This window comes from Lepidochelys kempii, chromosome 10 (genome assembly GCF_965140265.1).
Source record: "Lepidochelys kempii isolate rLepKem1 chromosome 10, rLepKem1.hap2, whole genome shotgun sequence".
In the NCBI taxonomy this organism is placed as follows: Eukaryota; Metazoa; Chordata; order Testudines; family Cheloniidae; genus Lepidochelys; species Lepidochelys kempii.
The window spans coordinates 44,255,033-44,277,530 of record NC_133265.1 but is presented as its reverse complement, the minus strand read 5'-3'; the positions used below and the strand labels follow the sequence as shown (position 1 = coordinate 44,277,530).

The following is a 22,498-nucleotide window of genomic DNA, read 5'->3' as shown; positions in this document are numbered from 1 at the left end:
CCTATTTTTGATGTCTCCGACTCAAGGAATATTTCCAAAATACCTCTGAACAGCATACTAATCCACAGAGGTCTCCCTACCAACACTACAGAAAGAGGGATTCTAGGTGGACTCCTCCTGAAGGTCGAAACAGCAGACTGGACTTCTACATAGAGTGCTTCCGCCGACGTGCACGGGCTGAAATTGTGGAAAAGCAGCATCACTCGCCCCATAACCTCAGCCATGCGGAACGCAATGCCATCCACAGCCTCAGAAACAACTCTGACATCATAATCAAAAAGGCTGACAAAGGAGGTGCTGTTGTCATCATGAATAGGTCGGAATATGAACAAGAGGCTGCTCGGCAGCTCTCCAACACGAGTTTCTACAAGCCATTACCCTCTGATCCCACTGAGAGTTACCAAAAGCAACTACAACATTTGCTCAAGAAACTTCCTGAAAAAGCACAAGATCAAATCCGCACAGACACACCCCAGGAACCCCGACCTGGGATATTCTATCTACTACCCAAGATCCATAAACCTGGAAATCCTGGGCGCCCCATCATCTCAGGCATTGGCACCCTGACAGCAGGATTGTCTGGCTATGTAGACTCCCTCCTCAGGCCCTACGCTACCAGCACTCCCAGCTACCTTCGAGACACCACTGACTTCCTGAGGAAACTTCAATCCATCGGTGATCTTCCTGATAACACCATCCTGGCCACTATGGATGTAGAAGCCCTCTACACCAACATTCCACACAAAGATGGACTACAAGCCGTCAAGAACACTATCCCCGATAATGTCACGGCTAACCTGGTGGCTGAACTTTGTGACTTTGTCCTTACCCATAACTATTTCACATTTGGGGACAATGTATACCTTCAGATCAGCGGCACTGCTATGGGTACCCGCATGGCCCCACAGTATGCCAACATTTTTATGGCTGATTTAGAACAACGCTTCCTCAGCTCTCGTCCCCTAAAGCCCCTACTCTACTTGCGCTATATTGATGACATCTTCATCATCTGAACCCATGGAAAAGAAGCCCTTGAGGAATTCCACCATGATTTCAACAATTTCCATCCCACCACCAACCTCAGCCTGGTCCAGTCCACACAAGAGATCCACTTCCTGGACACTACAGTGCTAATAAACAATGGTCACATAAACACCACCCTATACCGGAAACCTACTGACCGCTATTCCTACCTGCATGCCTCCAGCTTTCACCCTGACCACACCACACGATCCATCGTCTACAGCCAAGCTCTGCGATACAACCGCATTTGCTCCAACCCCTCAGACAGAGACAAACACCTACAAGATCTCTGTCAAGCTTTCTTACAACTACAATACCCACCTGCAGAAGTAAAGAAACAGATTGATAGAGCCAGAAGAGTTCCCAGAAGTTACCTACTACAGGACAGGCCTAACAAAGAAAATAACAGAACGCCACTAGCCGTCACCTTCAGCCCCCAACTAAAACCCCTCCAAAGCATTATTAAGGATCTACAACCTATCCTAAAGGATGACCCAACACTCTCACAAATCTTGGGAGACAGGCCAGTCCTTGCCTACAGACAGCCCCGCAACCTGAAGCAAATACTCACCAACAACCACATACCACACAACAGAACCACTAACCCAGGAACTTATCCTTGCAACAAAGCCCGTTGCCAATTGTGCCCACATATCTATTCAGGGGACACCATCACAGGGCCTAATAACATCAGCCACACTATCAGAGGCTCGTTCACCTGCACATCCACCAATGTGATATATGCCATCATGTGCCAGCAATGCCCCTCTGCCATGTACATTGGTCAAACTGGACAGTCTCTACGTAAAAGAATAAATGGACACAAATCAGATGTCAAGAATTATAACATTCATAAACCAGTCGGAGAACACTTCAATCTCTCTGGTCACGCAATCACAGACATGAAGGTCGCTATCTTAAAACAAAAAAACTTCAAATCCAGACTCCAGCGAGAAACTGCTGAATTGGAATTCATGTGCAAATTGGATACTATTAATTTAGGCTTAAATAGAGACTGGGAGTGGCTAAGTCATTATGCAAGGTAGCCTGTTTCCTCTTGTTTTTTCCTACCCCCCCCCCCCAAGATGTTCTGGTTTAACTTGGATTTAAACTTGAAGAGTGGTCAGTTTGGATGAGCTATTACCAGCAGGAGAGTGAGTTTGTGTGTGTATGGGGGTGGGGGGGGATGTGAGAGAGCCTGGATTTGTGCAGGAAATAGCCCAACTTGATTGTCATGCACATTGTGTAAAGAGTTGTCACTTTGGATGGGCTATCACCAGCAGGAGAGTGAATTTGTGTGGGGGAGTGGAGGGTGAGAAAACCTGGATTTGTGCTGGAAATGGCCCACCTGATGATCACTTTAGATAAGCTATTACCAGCAGGACAGTGGGGTGGGAGGAGGTATTGTTTCATATTCTCTGTGTGTATATAAAGTCTGCTGCAGTTTCCACGATATGCATCTGATGAAGTGAGCTGTGGCTCACGAAAGCTTATGCTCAAATAAATTGGTTAGTCTCTAAGGTGCCACAAGTACTCCTTTTCTTTTCACATCCACACAGGCAGTTAATGCACTTTAACTAATATTCCATAAATTCACCTTAACTTTCCTATGTGTAACTGTGTAGACATGCCCTGAGACACAGACCTGGCAGAAAGAACAGAAGCAAAGTAAAGGTAACCTTAGCTGTTCTTCCCTATGATGGGGAGACTCTTGATATAAATAACATTTTTAGTTCATAGTTTAAATTTTTTTACAAAAAATTCTCCACTGTTTGCATTACCCTGTTAGATGCAAGCACTTAGACTAAAAAACAATTAAGAGGGCACTGAAATCATAAATAAGTAGAAATAGTGATTAGTGCGTTAGAGAAGACTTCAGCATAAACAATTGTGAGACTGCACTCTAAGCAAATACTGAAGACAAGAATTTCCAACATTTCCCTTTAACAATACTAGATGAGGTAAGGAGATCTCACTCTCTCTTTCTCTCTCTCATTTAACTTTCCTCCATGGCAACCTGAGGAAAAGCTCTGTGTAGCTCAAAAGCTTGTAGCTTCCACCAACAGTAGCCTTGCAGACTGTTTTCTCCTTTTGCCTGGTGCACACATAATTTGGGTAAGGCAGTGTGAGCCTTTGGAGTTTGGTGAACACATGACCGCAGTCATTGTGACTTTCAGAAATGGTTCAAAAAGAAAAGGAGTACTTGTGGCACCTTAGAGACTAACCAATTTATTTGAGCATGAGCTTTCATGAGCTACAGCTCCCTTCATCGGATGGTTCATACTCACTTGCTTTCCTCATCCAGCAGGTGGAGCAGTCCTGTTGGTTTCTTGCTGATAAGATTTATACAGCCAGAGTTATCTATATAGTCTATGTTGTGCCAGCTGATGCCTTCTGCTCTGTACTCCTCCTGGGGAAAAATCAAAGGCAATAAGAACAGAGAAATTGATTAAAATAAAGTTGGGTTCTGAGCTTACAAAACTCAGAAGTTCTCCTTTTCAAAAGAACAGAGAACAGTTAGTTTAGATGGTAATGAAGCAAAAGGATGTCCCTCAAAATGAAGATGTGGAGGAAGTTAAGGACCCTGAACATGCCATGTCTTTCACAGGTGCTCCATGGGAGAACTTGTAGGTAATGCCAAGGGATGTACTTCAAAGCCAAGAGCAAAAGCTGAAAAAAGAGAAGTACCAATGGTTTTGTTGGAAATTAATATAAACATTTATAACATGATGGAGCTAGTTCTTGGGATGAGGCCATGTCATTATTTTTTGGTTTGCAGAAGAATGAGAGTAAAACAGTTCTTTATTTAAATATCAGAGAAAACTAAAGCATCTTACATATTCAACCACATCGATCCTTAAAATTATTTTAATGGAACCAAGACACTTTTAGAAAGATTCTATTTGTCATTTTTTCCTGAGAGAAACAATTCTTCTCCCTATTTTCTCTCCTCTATACTGTGTGTTTACAGTATCCAACACTTTACCTACTGTGCATAAAAATATGTATAATACGATACACCCATCACTCTTCCATGTTTTCTCAGTTCTGCCTGGTTGCCCCAAAATTATGTGGTAAGTTTGCAATGCTGCCATGAAAATCATGCAATAGTTTACTGTCCACACTCAGACTCACGATGCAATCCTAAAACAAAAGTCACAGAACACACATCCAGTAGGAAATATGGATTAGATGTGGGTTGCTTTTATCTAAATTTATTTATTTATAAAAGAAAACAATAAAAACCTTACTGTTTCACTGGGCCCCAGCAGCTAGGAAATATTGTCTTTAGGATTGAAAAGTAACACAAATAAGAAACAACATCCAACACTTTTGATTTCATTTGAGACATTATAGCACAATCTTGGTAGCTAATCTGTGCCTTGGACAATACTTTACTGCTTTGTTTTGATAACCAGTCACTATTTGTAATTTTATTTATATCTTTATATATCTGATTTATTCCAGCTGAGGATCTGCCCCCTAACTTCCTTTTGGGACTAAAGACTCTGTCTTTTATGGGCCAGATCCTCAACTGATGGACATCAACGAAGATCTGACCCTCCATCTTTTGAAAATAAGATGTCTTCTCTTAAAATAAAATATAGAAAGGTTTAAAACCATTTAGAGACACTAGTTGTATAAATAATTATAACACATTTGGAAATAAATGTAGTCCGTTCATAAAGGGTAATCTCCAGAATATGCTTATGCGTAAACACTTTTGAGTTTTGTCTCCATAGTAGACATATTTTTTAAACTATACAGTGTTGTGTATAAAGCAGCATGTATTTAAACAGTAGACTGGAACCCAGCCAAGTTTCTACTATATTTCTGTAAAGCAGTGTGACTTTTGTTGATTGGGTTAGATCGGGGTGGGCAAACTTTTTGGCCTGAGGGCCACATCTGGTTATGGAAATTGTATGGCAAGCCATGAATGCTCATGAAATTGGGGGTTGGTGTGCATGAGGGCCCCAGCTGGGGGTGCGGGCTCTGGGGTGGGGCCAGAAATGAGGAGTTCAGGATGTAGGAGGGGTCTGATGCGGGTGGGAGTGAGGGCTCTGGCTGGGGGTGTAGGAGAGTGGGACCGAGGGGTTCAGGGATGGGGCAGGGAGTTGGGGCACTGGACAGGGTCAGGAGTGCTGGCCAATGGAAGCTGAGGGGGGCAGCGTGCAGAGCCCCCTGGCTACCCCTACACATAGGAACCCGAGGGGGGACATGCTGCTGCTTCTACAAGCTGCGCGGAGCCACGGCACACGTGGAGCGGGGCAAGCCCCGGACCCCACTCCCCGGCAGGAGCTTGAGGGCCAGATTTAAACATTTGAAGGGCTGGATGCGGCCCCCAAGCCGTAGTTTGCCCACCCCTGGGTTAGATGAAGGAACAATTATTACAAAGCTCCCTAAGTAGCACGTAATATGTATTTTACAGGTTCCCAATCCACTATTACTGTGTTTTTCATATTGTTAGCAACATTTTTAACTTAAGTATACAAGCTAAATGTGTTCTTTAAACATTTTCTTAAGCATGATCTGTACATATTTAAAAAAAGAATAACTTTATAGTTTTTTCCACTAACTAAAGCCCCTCGTAAGCAGGGGAAGGGCACTCCACAATATTAATCTACCTGAGAGGCAATGTCAGCCATTTCATTTCTGTCCAGCAAACAATGCATATGAGCATTTTTACTGGAAGCCACTCTGTGAAGTCCAAAGGCTGTAGTATTATTTGCTGAAGAGTAATATGCATGAACGTACTTGAGATCAGGAAACTTAACCTCTAGTCCTGTTTCTTAAGAGCACACCACTCTTAAAAAACATCTGTGGTCTGCCAATAGCTCTTGATACAGAATTGACAGGGATGATTACTTTATATAAGAGAGTCTGTGTATGTGAGAATGAACGAGTGTGAGGTGTGCAAGAGATTTTGTCAAGTGCTTTGGGACATTTCTCAATAGTTTTTAACGATGACATCGCAAGGGGGTTGTGAGTTCAATCCTTGAGGGGACCATTCAGGGATCTGGGGCAAAAATTGGGGATTGGTCCTGCTTTGAGCAGGGGGTTGGACTAGATGACCTTCTGAGGTCCCTTCCAATCCTGATATTCTATGATTCTAAGAGCATACAGGCATGAGGTTGTTTTGTTTTGTATTCAATAGAAGCTCATAAGATTAAGTCTCTTTATATATTGTTTTGGTTTAAAAATGGAGGTTCCCTGAGCAAATAGCGAGAACTGGCAGACTTCCCCACAACTTTCAGTCAATCACTGGGCAACTCAGCTCTCACATGAACGGATATCTGGTTTCCTATTAACAATGCTGTACCAAGAGCTGGGTGGGAACTGGATTTTCCATTTTGTGGGAAATTCCATGACAATTTTTGTTTTCATTCCAGAGTGGAACAAAAAACCATGCATTTCAAAATTCCAAGAATGAACGAAAGATTTAAATGTTCCATTTTGACATTTCATTTTTTTCAATGTGTTTTATAATATGAAATAAAAGACATTTTGTAACAAAAAAGTAATTTCAAAAGTAAAATCAAAATGTTTTATTCCAAAAATGCTTTCTCTCTTTTCCTAAATGCAAATTCACTGAAATCAACAGTTATGCCAAATGTTTTGCTTTTGATGAATCTGCATTTTCCACAGAAGTTCCATCAGAATATTCCCACCCAACTCTAGCTGTGCATTGTTGATACAATAATAACTGCAATGTAACTAAACCAGATCACCTAAGCAATGGGAATAAAGTCTGAAGGATAACGTTTAATGTACAAAACATATAATAAAGAAAAAATCCCTGAAAAATGTTGCATTAGAATGAAAGAATTTTAGTATTTGAAGATCTCTATACAATGAGCAATGGAATCACATTATAGCAGAGAAGTCGGAAATCAAATACAAATTGCTGCTAAACTATAGACAAATCTTTTGGTTTTTACATTTGCACTAGTAAATCAGTGAATCCTGCAGGACAGTAAGGCAGAAAAAATCCTGCCAACCTTGAGGGGACACACACTTCTTCAGTAAGTACAAGTTCTTCTTGTATGTCTGTGCATGAAACATTAGCAAGAATGGGCATCATCCATCAACTGCCTGCTTCTGACAGCAACTTAATCAGAAGCAGCACATATGGCTTTCCCTCAGACAATTTAATTCATTCAGGGTTATTTCTCTCTACTATACTCGGAGCTCAAATATTAGGAACTACTGGTGCAGCAGCATTTAATTATAAAAGAAGAGGCTTTTTAGCTATGACTGTGTGTGAGTGGTGCAAGTTACATAACCATGAAATAGATCTCAGTGAAAATGACTGCATGCCTAGCCACGTGTTTAATCCTAATAAAAAATAAGAATACTTATTCAGCACTTCCCATCTCCAAACTACTTTGCAAACATTAAGTAATTAGTTCTCACAATGTCTGTGCAATTTGAATAAGTACACTCTCTATTTTATAAGAAGGGAAACTGAAGCAGAAAGACTGATTTACCCAAAATCAAAGTCATTTTAAGAATAAAGATTAGAAGTCAGGTGGTTTCTGGTTTCCAATTCTATGTGCAGGGGACAATGTTCCCATCTCCTTCCTTGCCCCTCCCCTAGCTATTAACTATTAAAATGTGTTTTCCTTGGTGGCCAGCCCTCTGTGGAGAAAGAAGTGGTTAGGGACTATTTAGAAAAGCTGGACGTGCACAAGTCCATGGGGCCAGATGCGTTGCATCCGAGAGTGCTAAAGGATTTGGCAGCTGTGATTGCAGAGCCATTGGCCATTATCTTTCAAAACTCATGGCGATCGGGGGAAGTCCCGGACGACTGGAAAAAGGCTAATCTAGTGCCCATCTTTAAAAAAGGGAAGGAGGAGGATCCTGGGAGCTACAGGCCAGTCAGCCTCACCTCAGTCCCCGGAAAAATCATGGCGCAGGTCCTCAAGGAATCAATCCTGAAGCACTTACACGAGAGGAGAGTGATCAGGAACAGTCAGCATGGATTCACCAAGGGAAGGTCATGCCTGACTAATCTAATCGCCTTCTATGATGAGATTACTGGTTCTGTGGATGAAGGGAAAGCAGTGGATGTATTGTTTCTTGACTTTAGCAAAGCTTTTGACACGGTCTCCCACAGTATTCTTGTCAGCAAGCTAAAGAAGTATGGGCTGGATGAATGCACTATAAGGTGGGTAGAAAGTTGGCTAGATTGTCGGGCTCAATGGCTCCATGTCTAGATGGCAGCTGGTATCAAGTGGAGTGCCCCAAGGGTCGGTCCTGAGGCCGGTTTTGTTCAATATCTTCATAAATGATCTGGAGGATGGTGTGGATTGCACTCTCAGCAAATTTGCGGATGATACTAAACTAGGAGGAGTGGTAGATACGGTGGCAGGTAGGGATAGGATACAGAGGGACCTAGACAAATTGGAGGATTGGGCCAAAAGAAATCTGATGAGGTTCAACAAGGATAGGTGCAGGGTCCTGCACTTAGGATGGAAGAATCCAATGCACCGCTACAGACTAGGGACCGAATGGCTAGGCAGCAGTTCTGCGGAAAAGGACCTAGGGGTGACAGTGGACGAGAAGCTGGATATGAGTCAACAGCGTGCCCTTGTTGCCAAGAAGGCCAATGGCATTTTGGGATGTATAAGTAGGGGCATAGCCAGCAGATCGAGGAACGTGATCGTTCCCCTCTATTCGACATTGGTGAGGCCTCATTTGGAGTACTGTGTCCAGTTTTGGGCCCCACACTACAAGAAGGATGTGGAGAAATTGGAGACAGTCCAGCGAAGGGCAACAAAAATGATTAGGGGTCTGGAACACATGACTTATGAGGAGAGGCTGAGGGAACTGGGATTGTTTAGTCTGCAGAAGAGAAGAATGAGGGGGGATTTGATAGCTGCTTTCAACTACCTGAGAGGTGGTTCCAAAGAGGATGGATCTAGACTATTCTCAGTGGTAGAAGAGGACAGGTCAAGGAGTAATGGTCTCAAGTTGCAGTGGGGGAGGTTTAGGTTGGATATTAGGAAAAACTTTTTCACTAGGAGGGTGGTGAAACACTGGAATGCGTTACCTAGGGAGGTGGTAGAACCTCCTTCCTTAGAAGTTTTTAAGGTCAGGCTTGACAAAGCCCTGGCTGGGATGATTTAATTGGGGATTGGTCCTGCTTTGAGCAGGGGGTTGGACTAGATGACCTCCTGAGGTCCCTTCCAACCCTGATATTCTATGATTCTATGAACCCAAAAGGATATAAAGTACATAATCAAGTTCAGAAACCTCTGTTAAGCCAGGCCACGGATCTAGACCTAACAAGGTTATATCACAAGTGTGTGTGTTAAAGAGTCAAAGGTGTGGTCTTCTACTAAAACATAGGTCAATTAAGCTATGTTGCTCAGGGTGTGCCCTGAGAGATGTAGTTAAGACAACCCAGGCCCCAGTATAGACACCACTAGGGCTTTGTCTACACTTGCAAATGAAAGCCAAAACTTTTGTCATTCAGAAATGACACCCCCCCGCCCCCGAAAGACAAAAGTTTTGTCGGTGACAAGAGCTGGTGTGAACAATGCTTTGTCGGCAAGAGTGCTCTCTCCTACCGACAAACAGCAGCTACACTGCGCACCTTTTAGCAGCACGGCTGTAGCGGCACGGCTGTGTCACTAAAAGTTACCTAGCATAGACACAGCCTAGGTAAATGGAAAAATTCTTCTGTCAACTTAGCTGCCGCCTCTTAAGGGGGTGAATTTACTACAGTGACAGAAAAAACCCTTCTGTCCACACTACAGCAACAGAGCTGCGATTGTGCTGCTATACCACTTGTAGGGTAGACATAGCCAAAATGAATTCAATACAACGCTTAGGGCAGATCCCTTTCAAATAAAAATGAAGTTACCTCCATACAGGTTACAACATACAGACCCTGAGTACTACTTTCCCACTGATTGTTAAGAAACACAGGACTTTTAAACACAACTACTTAAAAAACCATAAGGCCACAAGTCAAATAAAAGAGCAGAGATCCTCTTCACCTACCACGCTGTCCATTTCTGCAGGAGGAGGAGGAGGCCTGGTGAGGGGAACAGAAAGAGTTGCCATTTATGACTTCACTTTCAAAAATGCAGTCCTGGCTCCTATAGGGTTTGAAATTGTTGCCAAAGTCTTTTTGGAAGGCAGCCAAGATAGCAGAACAACAGCTCTGAAATGTGTTTTTCATGTTCATCTGGAACAACCTTCCTTACTGAAGAAGTGAAGTTACTCTGAGGCTTAATAATATGGAAAGTATTCATTACATTTCCACCTTCTCTTTAAATGTTTTTAGCTGTGTATAGAGAAGGGGAGAAAAAAATATTGAGAAAGTAGATAATTTTTCTTGATCTTTGTAATATTGAATGAAGCAGCAATGAAAACTCAGATGAGCTAACAGCTTTATAACAGTCCTTGCGCTGCCATGGTCAGCTGACTATTCCCATTAATCCCCCTATGGGTTTTTACCTACTTCATCTATTTATTATTGTGACAATTTTAACAGCTTCTGCATGGCCCTGAGCAAAATTTATAATACAGATATTTAAATTTGCACAGGTCTCAAACTTGGTATATCAAGTGTCAGCCCAAACATAAATGTCTTCTAGAAAAGAGCCTTTGTTCAGATTTTCTTTTTGATATTGGAAAGTAAATTCCTATAGTTTAAATTCTTCAGAAACTGAGGGTATGTCTACACTACCGCCGGTAGTGCAGTAGCACAGCTGAAGATACACTGCTCTACCGTAGAGACTTACTACAGCAACAGAGTTTTTCCAGCCCTGTAGTAAATCTATCCCCTTGAGAGGCAGTAGCTAGGCCGACACATGAATTTTAGCTGTGTTTACAGTAGGGGTTAAGTCTATGTAATTATGTCACACAGGGTGTGAAAGTTTTTCACAATCCTAAGCGAGGCAGCTAGGATGACCTAAATTTAAGCATAGACCAGATCAGAATGGTTATTCAGTGGTTTCAGACTAACTAAAATAAACAGCTTAGTTTTTCAAGCTTGAACCTTTAACACCTGCATTGACAACTTAAGTCCTCATTATCCACAGCACATGTAAGACTAATGCAAGCTGCCTCATGCTCTTCATTTCCAGTATGCCTCACCCGCTGACCTGGAGGGATGACCGAGATGAGTAGGGAGTTTACTTACGCATTTTATTTATGAGGTTTTGCAGAGCACTCATCATAGTAATACCTGCAGTGGATGTGGAAGGATGAGCTTTGTGGTTAAAATACTAAACTGGGACTCCACTTATCTTGGTTCAAGCCTCAGTTCTGCCACACAGACTCCCTGTGTAACCACAGTCATGTCATTTCATTTATATGGGCCTCAGTTTCCCATCCATAGAATTGTGGATGATAATTCTTCCTTTTCCTACCATTTGTTATTTATATAAGTAGTTCTTTGTCTTTTACTATGTGTATGCAGTATTGCCAACCGCAAGAGATCAAAAATCATGAGTGAGACTCCCCATATCATGAGACTGGCCCCAAATAGCATACAATTTAACTCTCCCCATCGAATTGTTATTTTGTCTCTCTTCTGACTTTTTCACTCCCCTCTATTCCTCTGCTAGTGAACCTGAAAAGTCAACCTCCAATACATAAAATGAACATCTCTCTTAGCTGATCGGGAGGAGACCCCACTTATCCTCTCCTCAACCCTAAGACATGGCAACTGCCATCCATTTCCTAACCTGCCTCAACTCTCTGCCCTCCTATTTTATTTCCTTTGATAAAAGGAGGCCTGGACGGTCAATCATTTGAGAACCACTGACCTAATTACTGCATTATGATTCACACTTGCATACAGAGTTTATATTACTGTTTAGGGTTGATGAGTTACAGATACAGATATTAAAGAACTTTAAACTCATGTCAATCATTCATATAAGTGATAATGTCACAATAAAAACACTGTGGGGTTGGATTAGCCTTTTGCAAGAAACATTTCCCTGTCTCCCCCCTACATCTCTTTTGTGCCCAAAATTGGGGAGCACCCCCACACACACATCTCCCCTTCCTCCAGCTGCTCTGGGCCCCCTCCTTCCCATCCATTTGGACCCCATTCTCTTGCAACTTCTAAATCTGCCACCTGCTACCCCTCACTCTCTCCATTCCCCTGTTACAGAGTCTCTGCTGTTCCTCACAGTGTCTGTGTTCTGTCCAGTCCCATGGATCATAGCATGGCAGCCATTTTGCTGTTGGACATGACTTCAATCTCACTGAAAATAGTGGGAAGTGGCAGCCAACTTTATTTAAGGACAGCCTCACTTCCATGTGCAGATAGACTGTAAGGAAGCATGGGGCATTTTGAATAAGGGAAAATTCATGAGCTAGCAGATTTGCTAAAAAAAACCACCCCCAAAATCAGTAGATTCCTGATAAAATCGTGAGAGTTGGCAATACTGGTGTATGTACTGATCTCAGTTCAGGCTTCTAGGCACTACCAGCATGGTAAAAATAATATCCAAGTAGAGGAGAGGGAACTGGGATTATTTAGTCTGCAGAAGAGAAGAGTGAGGGGGGATTTGATAGCTGCTTTCAGCTAGCTGAAGGGGGGTTCCAAAGAGGATGGAGCTCAGCTGTTCTCAGAGGTGGCAGATGACAGAATAAGAAGCAATGATCTCAAGTTGCAGTGGGGGAGGTCTAGATTGGATATTAGGAAAAACGATTTCACTAGGAGAGTCGTGAAGCACTGGAATGGGTTACCTAGGGAGGTGGTGGAATCTCCATCTTTAAGAGTTTTTTAAGGCCCGGCTTGACAGAGCCCTGGCTGGGATGATTTAGTTGGGGTTGGTCCTGCTTTGAGCAGGGGGTTGGACTAGATGACCTCCTGAGGTCTCTTCCAACCCTAATCTTCTATGATTCTATGAGTGCACAATTAAGTCTCCAGTTAGCCTACTAAGACTGCTTAATTTTGAACCTGAAATTTTCCAAGTTATTCATTAACTATTACACTCATTTTTCTTTTAAATAAAGGGCAGTATTATTTGAAAACCAGGCATTATGCACTCACAGCAGGTATTGTACTTTGCTTAGAGTCTTTATGTGGGCTGCAAATGACAATACCACCAGTCCCATTCACACTGTATATTAGTGTGTCTGAAGAGCCTTGTTTCACCCATGGAACGTTCTTGTACATTTCCAGCTACATCATATGTGCATTATAAGAGGGAGTGTCTCATACAACACATGAATTGTCATGTTTCCATGTGTTGACAAACACATGACTTAATGGCATGGTATCCAAGAGTCCCAGCTCTTGGAGGCAAGTATCCCAGCTTTGATACTTAATTTTATTTTTTTTAGTTTTCATGGTTGCCGAGAAAAGCCCAAAGCATGAACCAACTCTACCCTCAGTGCTCAGAAACCCAAATATAAAGGCAAATAAAAAGAATCCAAAACTTATTTATTTTTAAATTTCCCGATTTTTAATCAAATCTCTTGATGGGGGTGGGGTGTTGACTCATGATTTCTGAATGGTTGGGATCAGCAACACTGTTTCGGGTCAAAAAAAGCTGCTGATCTGATAGTTGGCCAGGTATTTCAATTTTTCAGCTTAATTTTATTAATACATTTTTGTACTTGAAAAATCAAAATGCAATTAAAAACCCAAATGTTAAAAACTTTAAGGGTCAAATTCTTTAAATGTGGATGTAACAGGAATGCCCATACTTTCACCAACAAAATGTGATTATCCAATCTATCTGTGAAAAGTTGGTGGATGCAGGTTGTGTATGCTGGCAGATGGCCCCCACTGTGCTCTGTCTTCAAAATATGTCCCTCAAAGTCAAACTTAACTTGATAAACAGCAAGTAAATGCTGAGTATATAGTACTGCTCTGTGCACAAGGGTTTGTCTACACTTGAAAATGTACAAAAAGAGTTATTATGGAATTATTATTCTTGGAGACAAGTGGTTAGGCAAGAATTTCAGTTTTCATATTTAAAAAATTTATTCCAGAATAACTTCCTATATGGACCATTTTATTCCAGAATAAAAGTGTCCATATGTGTGGTCTTATACTGAAATAACTATTCCAGAGCAGCTACTTCGATAAATTTCCAACAAACCCTGAGTCATCCTTTTGGACCCTGACCCTGCAGCAAATACATGATTGCAGAAGAAAAATCACAAAGCAGCATAGTCAGGCAAGTTAAAAATCCACTATCTCAGACTGCTTCATAACTGAATGAAAAGATTCAAGAGATTGATGATTATTTCCTGGGGGCAGGGGATATTGTTTGTTTTTGTCAATGGTATATGTTGTAGGAGCAGCAGTGATCTGTATCACTATGCTATGTATAACCTCTATGCTCAAAAGGTCTGCTACCACCCCCCCTCCTTTTGTCTCCTCTCCCTCTTTGAGTACCTGGGAAATGGCTTTTCCCCTCCCTCTCCCTCCTGGAATGCTTGTGGGATGAATGGGCTGCTTCAGAAGAGCTCCAAGGTAGACAAGGTGTCTGGGACTCTAATTAGGCAGTGATCACACATCCAATGCATGGACACCGCCTGCGGTGGAGTGTGACCAACCAGATGCGGCCAAGTCATCTCTAGTCGCAGGCCATGAGGAGCAGGTCTTTAAAAGGGGAAGTGGCCATGTGCTCAAGAGTGCACTAATAAGCTTGTACCCCCCGTGAAGGCCCTTCGCCCGGACCACCTGGCCAGTGGTCCGCTGTGTTGCACTCCATTGTGCCTTGGGAAGACTGACCTTCATTACACCATCCATTGCTGTGCTGTGGGACACTTACCCTAAAGGATCCTGACATCGCCAGTGCTGTGCCTGTCCTGGGAGCGTGAGTATGTGGATGTGAGTGAGACCCGCCCCCCGCCCCCCCACACACTCCCTTTTCTTCTTTGGAGCTTAGCTTTCAGTGTAATAAATATGCTGCTTTCTGCCTAACTCTGGTGGGTCATTAGTCCTCCCTAAGCTTAGTAGCTGGCCCAATTTCGGGTAACAGTATAGATCAAATTTACTCAAACTTTTTCATAGTGTGAAATACATTCTTCAGAGAAATATTGCAGCTCATTAGCTTGCTACAGCCCTTTTGAGCAACTCAGGTTGTGCAAAGGATTTGAATTGCTGGCTTTAACAGCCAGCTGGGACTTCCCCATAAAGCCAGACCTACCTCATCGCCCCTTCATTTTCATCAGCTCGCAGAATGGGGGCAAGATGGAGGAAGGGGTGTGGGCAGTATGCACTGCACTCTGGTGAGCCTTACCTATTGAATGGCTTCTTGGTAGTCACTGCATCTGGGATATAGCATAGAGCAAAGTTCAAGTTCCTCTAAAATTACTCCAGCAGCTAAATGAGTGACTGGCTGTCTGCAAGATTCAGGACCTGCAACCAAGTGCCCAACTTCTGCTGTGGTGACCAAACAGAACACTGAGCCCAATGTCTCACAGATCACCTCTCCTCCCATCTACAACCATGCAGATCACTTTCTCTCCCACTCATGATCACCCAGTGATCTTGTGGCAACTACAGCTATTGTTTATATGAAGATATGTTATTAGAAGCATGTTTCTGTAATTTTTAACAGTGCTCTATGCAATCAGTGATTTGCATTTCTTGAGGAAAATAATCCCACTTGTGATTTTTCTCTTCATGTAATCTCCCATTCTCATCTGTTTTATTAATCTCTCTCCTGCACACACAGTGTGTTGGACTTTCTACCTCCTGGTCCATTTCTCATCTACTCCCACTATCCTACCAAATAGCTCTCCTCTCACTCTAGACATTTTTTGTCCAGTTGATTGTTTCCTTATCTCCTGGACATTCCTCCTCAGCAGGTTGCTCCAGACCTATTGGCAGCCCCGTCCCCTCTTTTGCTGGCAGCCCCAGTTCCACTGGTGGTTCGGTTCATGAGGGTGACTCTTGTTTCTTTAATAGCGGACCCTCATACTGGAAAAAGCTCCCTCTCCTTTTTTCTAGCTGCTTTTCCTGGTGATTGGATGTCTTTAGAAACAGAACCAAGCAGGAGCCACAACCATGTGACCAACAAGTATTTCTTGGATCACTGTCTGAGAATCACTGGTATAAAAACAACCTTTATATTATACAGTAATCGTTATATTAGAGACTTTAGGTTATTTTTCATTGTCTACCTTTTCCCCTTTCTTGTAGACAATATTATCTGGGTTGGTTTGTTCCGTCTAATTTTCAGTTACTTGGCTCAGGTACGGCAGAGTTTATTTTTCTGCCTTCATTGTATGTGCTGTACCCAAAAATAATTTCTAGACCACATAGTGTCCTGCCTGATGTCTGCAGAGGACAACAGAAACCCACATACCCAGGATTGGCCGGATTAAGATCTCCAGAGATCTTTTATACTAGAAAATTATTTCTGAAGAATTCAAATAAGATCAAGCTTAAGTTGATTGGGAAAAGATTTAAGGTAAACTGAAAAAAACCCAAAACGCATTCTTAAAACCTAAGTATAAGCGTCCACAGAGGTATTTATCCAGGTTTAATTAAATCCTTTAAAATTCATACTTTTAATTAAATGCTGCATACAGAAAAACATATTTCAGCATTTATAGATGTAAAGGAATCCTCTGGAATGCAGCACCCTCTGCCTTAACAGATAAAAGATATCTTTAATAGACATATTATGCCCCCATTCACTTCAATGGAAAAGGTAATGCCAATTAACTACCTATAAACAAGGTGGATGAAGAAATCTCTTTTATTGGACCAACTTCTGTTGGTGAGAGAGACAAGCTTTTGAGCTTCACAGAGCTCTTCTTCAGCTCTGTGTAACCTGAAAGCTTGTCACTCTCACCAATTGAATAAAACACATTACCCCACCCACTTTCTCTCTATAATATCCTTGGACACAACTACACTGCACACCTATTGAAATGTCAGCTCGCTAACACTAGCCTGCTTGAAAAGAGGAGTCCCCCCCTTAGGCCAGTATAGCTGCACCAGAAAATTCCCCTAGAGGAGATGCAGCTTATACCAACATAAGGGCTTTTTAAAGCTGGTATAACTACATCCATACTAAGGCTTTTTTCCAGAATAAAACTGTCATACAGAATCATACCCCTAATTCACATTATTATACCTGCAAAAATTACTGGTGTTGGATTCTGGTTTTTGGATTCCTGATGCTTTTTCCACGTTTTGTTTTTAAATTTGACAGAAACCTGACCTGGCCCACAATGTGAGACACAGAAGGTCCTGCACTGCAGGTCTGCTGAAGAACAGGTGTGCTTTGGCTCTGCACTCAGCACCCAAGTTTGGAATTGGGCAAAGAGAGCTCAGTGCAGAGTCAAAATAGCCTAATCAGCTTTTTCAGAGTCTAGCGCTCAATATTGCTAGGGTATCTGCTATTTTACTATAACCATGCAGTGACAGAAACTACTGACCATTCCCCAGATAACCCACAAAGCAGCCATGAGATCAATGCCTCCCAGTTCACTCACTCATCCAGCATTTACAAGGGAGTGGGTTAGTGCCTTGCTCTCACTACTAAGTGGGGGGAAAAAAATCTTGATTTAATTCAGTAGTTGGAGAAAGATATGGCCTAAGCAGGGGAGCATGGGTTGATTTATAGCATTAAGGAGGACAGGACCTTGACTGGGTTTTGCCTGCCTGACAAGCGGCAGCCTTAAAAGCTCTGATCAAGCCAAACTCTCAAATCACCAGATTTATCTGAATGTTGTGCTGCAGGAATACAGGTGTAAGGCCTTAACAAATAATTGAAAGCCCTGTAATATTTGCACCAAATTTTGACATGTGTGCATCTAAGTGTGCAATGCTGATTTAGGCATGCAAATCTATCATGGCTGCCAGCTGGGGTTGCAGGACCCACATAGGTAGGCATGCACACACCAGGGATCTGTGTGACTACACTGAGCACCCATATAAGTTTGAAAATGTGGGTTTTGATTTTGTATGGTTTTGAACATGAGACTTTTTTTTTTTTGGGAAGACGGGACTGGACCATCTCTGCAGGGAACTTTAGGTGGAAATGATTCCATCATGGTACAGAAGGATTTAAAAGCAAGCCTGACTAAAAACAAAACAACAAAACTAACATTCATTCACTTTAAACAATGGAGTGTTTTCATATGTTCAGTGAATTTCACTGAGGAAAGAATCATTTTACCCAAAAATGTTATGCAGAATCTGGGGTAAAAATTTCTAGTCATTTTACTTCCAAGTCAAAATTAAAAGAACTACAATAAAGAAAAATATCTTGGCCAAATGTCTACTAAAGAAAAATAATAACTGTCTGTAAGTGATTGTAGAGTGCAAACACCTAGGAGAAGACAAATATTTTCAGGTGGTAGGAGCAGATATAATGAGAAGTATCAGGTGCATTTTAGAAAACATAGGCTGAATATATATATATATATATATATATATATATATATATATAAAGTCTTCCTGGCAGGGAAGTGAGAAGTGACAGAAGACCCATCACAGTGGATGTAACCTAATAGGTCTTTTCTATCTGTAATTGTTATGATTCATAACTTGAAGAAATCAACTCCACTACCTTGATGGAACAGCGGGATCAGTTCTATCTATGATATTAGTAGTCAGACTTTGATTTAGTTTTTTAAACACAGATAGAAGTATTCCCTAATCCACAGAATAATTAAGGGAACATATATTCTGGATTAGCAAAAAACACGAAACCAACAACTCCTCTGAGGAAGTGGTCTGATGCTGGAAAACAAACTTGGTGTACACAAGCACATGTGTGCATTTGGGGCAGAAGGTGAAGTGTTAAAACTACTTTACAGAGTGCAGGGTCCAGATAGTTTTATCTGTCTGACTGTGCTTATCTGTTTGATTGTGCTTTAATCTGGTCACTTTTCTAATCTCAGATGAGTGGAACATATCACTACATATTTTTTTTTAAAATCCAATACAGCCTTTTGAATGAGATATAAAACTCAGTTCTTGACTGTGTGTCAATTAAAAATGGACTGCAAATAAAAAATTAACGAAGAGTTAAGAATTCTTCCATCAACCTAGCCTGAGTGTCTTCCATGTAAAATCAATAGTAAGAGAGGACTTCACTGATTCTCTGGCTCTTCTCCCTTTTCAGGGTAAAATACCAGTTGAGATATTTTGTTTTGGTTGGTTAGCTTGTTACAGCTTTTATTTTTTGGGGATGGTGTTTGAGCAGGTGGAGGAGGGTGAGTAGAAGATGGAGTCAATGTTCTGAATGTCATCCTTGCTATGGTGAAAAGGCTTTTTCAAAGAGGAAAGTTTTTCAGCATTTCCTGAAGACTGCTGGACTCACCCATCTCCTCTGGAAGTTCATTTTGCAGCCAGTGCCCCTTGCCTAAGAAACTTTGTTCTAACGCACTTTCTCTAAAGGTTCGTGAACTGAAACTATCTCAGCAATTTACAGAGTGGCATTCAATCTTTAATATTACCTGGGGCATGAGCCATTAATTGCTTTGAAGATTTGGACCAAGGCCTTAAACTGGCATCTAAAGCTGATTGAGAACCCTAAGAGAGACAGGATACTGGACTAGATGGTGATACAGTACGACAACTCCTATGTTCTCTCTAAACAGGGTATTTTTCAGCTTTCTTTGAAACAACACTTAAGTTTTAGACTTTCTGGTGCTGTTATTAATCTATACAGATTGGTATGGCTTGGGGCTTCATTGTCATTTGAAAATTCGCCTTTAGGTAATACAGATGTAGGAGCAACCAGTTAGAGCCCCCAGGCTTAAAGAGGAGGAGGCTGCTGGCAGAGCATTCTCCCTGAAGAATCCTAAACTCTGAGGCATGCTAGCTTCTCAGGCATGCTGCAAGAATGATCTTCCTTCTCCTCCTCCCCATACCCAGTTAGGGGTGAGCGGGTGGTTATAATGAGGAGTTATAGTTTACTGATTATTATGGGCAAGTGCACGATGGTGTGAGCAGTTCATTATGTAATATATGGAGACATTTACTTTTGTATTGTATATTTTAACTTTGTAAAAGCACATAAAAAGACAGTGAAAATACAGTGAAATAAAAAAAATCTTTGTACAGAATGATTTTCAAAGCAGAGCATGCTTTGTTTTCTACAAACACGGAATATAAAATATATATTATTCCAGAGCTGCTTGAATAGATCAAAAGGTAGAGTAAAAAAATCAGTCAGTTATTCACATCCTTCCCTGCATAAGTCATCACAGTTTACATGGCAGAGTTTATCATCTCACACTTGTAGCACTAAGGGCTTGTCTACGCATGAAAGTTATTCCAGATAATATTAAGGGTGCAATTTAAGGGTGAAACCGCTATTCTGGAAAAACACCACGTGTAGACAGTTTTACTCCAGAATCACTTCTACTTGATTAGTTTAATCTACCTCCAAAGAATAACTCATGTGTAGACAAGTCCTAAAACGTTAGCTGCAGTATCTGTGTTTGGTGAAGATCATTTATTGCTTCAGAACACAGAAGCCAGATCCCTTCAGATATCTTTCTTTCCTGAAAATTCAACAGTAACTTCCAAAGAGTAGGACCCTCTTCCCCTCCCTGCCGTGACACCTCTGCTTTACTCTCAGACAGCATTTGATCTGGACAAACTGGAGAAATGGTCTGAAGTAAATAGGATGAAATTCAATAAGGACAGATGCAAAGTACTCCACTTAGGAAGAACCAATCAGTTGTACACATACAAAATGGGAAATGACTGCCTAGGAAGGAGTACTGCAGAAAGGGATCTGGGAGTCATAGTGGATCACAAGCTAAATCTGAGTCAACAGTGTAACACTGTTGCAAAAAAAGCGAACATCATTCTTGGATGTACTAGCAGGAGTGTTGTAAGCAAGACACGAGAAATAATTCTTCCTCTCTACTCCGCTTTGATTCGGCCTCAACTGGAGTATTGTGTCCAGTTCTGGGTGCCATATTTTAGGAAGGATGTGGACAAATTGGAAGAAGTCCAGAGAAGAGCAACAAAAATGATTAAAGGTCTAGAAAACATGACCTACGAGGGAAGATGGAAAAAACTGGGCTTGTTTAGTCTGGAAAAAAGAAGACAGAGGGGACATGATAACAGTTTTCAAGTCTGCAAAAAAGGTGGTTACAAGGAGGAGGAAGAAAAATTGTTTTTCTTAACCTCTAAGAATAGGACAAGAAGCAATGGGCTTAAATTGCAACAAGGGAGGTTTAGCTTGGACATTAGAAAAAACTTTAACTGTCAGGGTGGTTAAGCACGGGAATAAATTGCCTAGGGAGGTTGTGGAATCTCCATCATTGTCTAGCCTGCTCTTAAAAATCTCTGAACACATGTTAGGAATGGTCTAGATAATACTTAGTCCTGCCATGAGTGCAGGGGACTGGACTAGATGACCTCTTGAGGTCCTTTCCAGTTCTATCATTCACAACGGAAGGGACTAGTAAATAAATCTCCTTTAAGAAAAGGAGTACTTGTGGCACCTTAGAGACTAACCAATTTATTTGAGCATAAGCTTTCGTGAGCTACAGCTCACTTCATTGGATGCAGTGAGCTGTAGCTCACGAAAGCTTATGCTCAAATAAATTGGTTAGTCTCTAAGGTGCCACAAGTACTCCTTTTCTTTTTGCGAATACAGACTAACACGGCTGTTACTCTGAAATAAATCTCCTTTAATTCTCTTTCCATCCTGTAGCCTATTTCCCCAGCTTTTCCTGCTTTGGGATTTAAAAATTTAAAAACCCAAGTGCTTAAAACCAACTTAAATACCTATAAAGCTATAAATAGCCACAAATGAAAGCTTAGGCTCCATAAACCAAAATATATAAATTGTTTCTCTTTTTGAAGTTAGACACAGATTATGTTTCCTGAGGCTTGGATAGCAGCTTACTGCCAAGCCTTCAAATTCAATCAGCCAGCCAAAAATGTACAAATAGCCCCTCAATATGAACTTGATCAAAAATCCCAGCAAAATGAACACTGTTCTTCTGATCATCATATACCAAAGAATATTCAACTTCTGGTGCCATCTTCAGCAAACACTCCCTTCACCTCAAAACACCGAAGGATAAAAATTGAATCCAAATGAAGTTAGGATCCTCTCCAATATACAGTATATACAATTGCTCTCCAGGCTCAACTCCTCCCATCTCTGGACCAATGGAGCAAACAACCCTGCTTAACACCAAAAAAATAAAAACATAAAATGCCCAAGATGCTACAAAAGGAGCAACAAGAGAGAGTGTTATAGAACCCAGGACAGAATAACCACACTAGCAGATACCTCACCACAGCAAAATATGCAATCAGATTCTGACAAAAGACAGAATCAGAGATCACAGGCTATTGGTGGACATTGGGTGGCATGAAGCAGTCTAAACCCAGAGAAGGTGACTATGTAGTCAATAGAAAAGGAGTACTTGTGGCACCTTAGAGACTAACAAATCTTTTTTGCGAATACGGACGGACACGGCTGCTACTCTGAAATATGTAGTCAATGTGACAGAGGAGAGATGAGACAGACTAATTTCCACCCCTATT

The 22,498-nt window shown here is 41.5% G+C and overlaps 1 protein-coding gene across 4 annotated transcripts in view; it reads right to left on the bottom strand.

Moving 5' to 3' along the window:
• The window catches only part of MYO9A (myosin IXA), a 464,628-nt gene that overhangs the window by 104,444 nt on the left and 337,686 nt on the right, over positions 1 to 22,498 (bottom strand). For all 4 annotated transcript variants that reach the window (XM_073363174.1, XM_073363176.1, XM_073363175.1 and 1 more), the window contains one exon: positions 3,312 to 3,433. In XM_073363174.1, the coding sequence (XP_073219275.1) occupies positions 3,312 to 3,433 (122 nt within the window). The remainder of the gene's footprint in view (positions 1 to 3,311; positions 3,434 to 22,498) is intronic.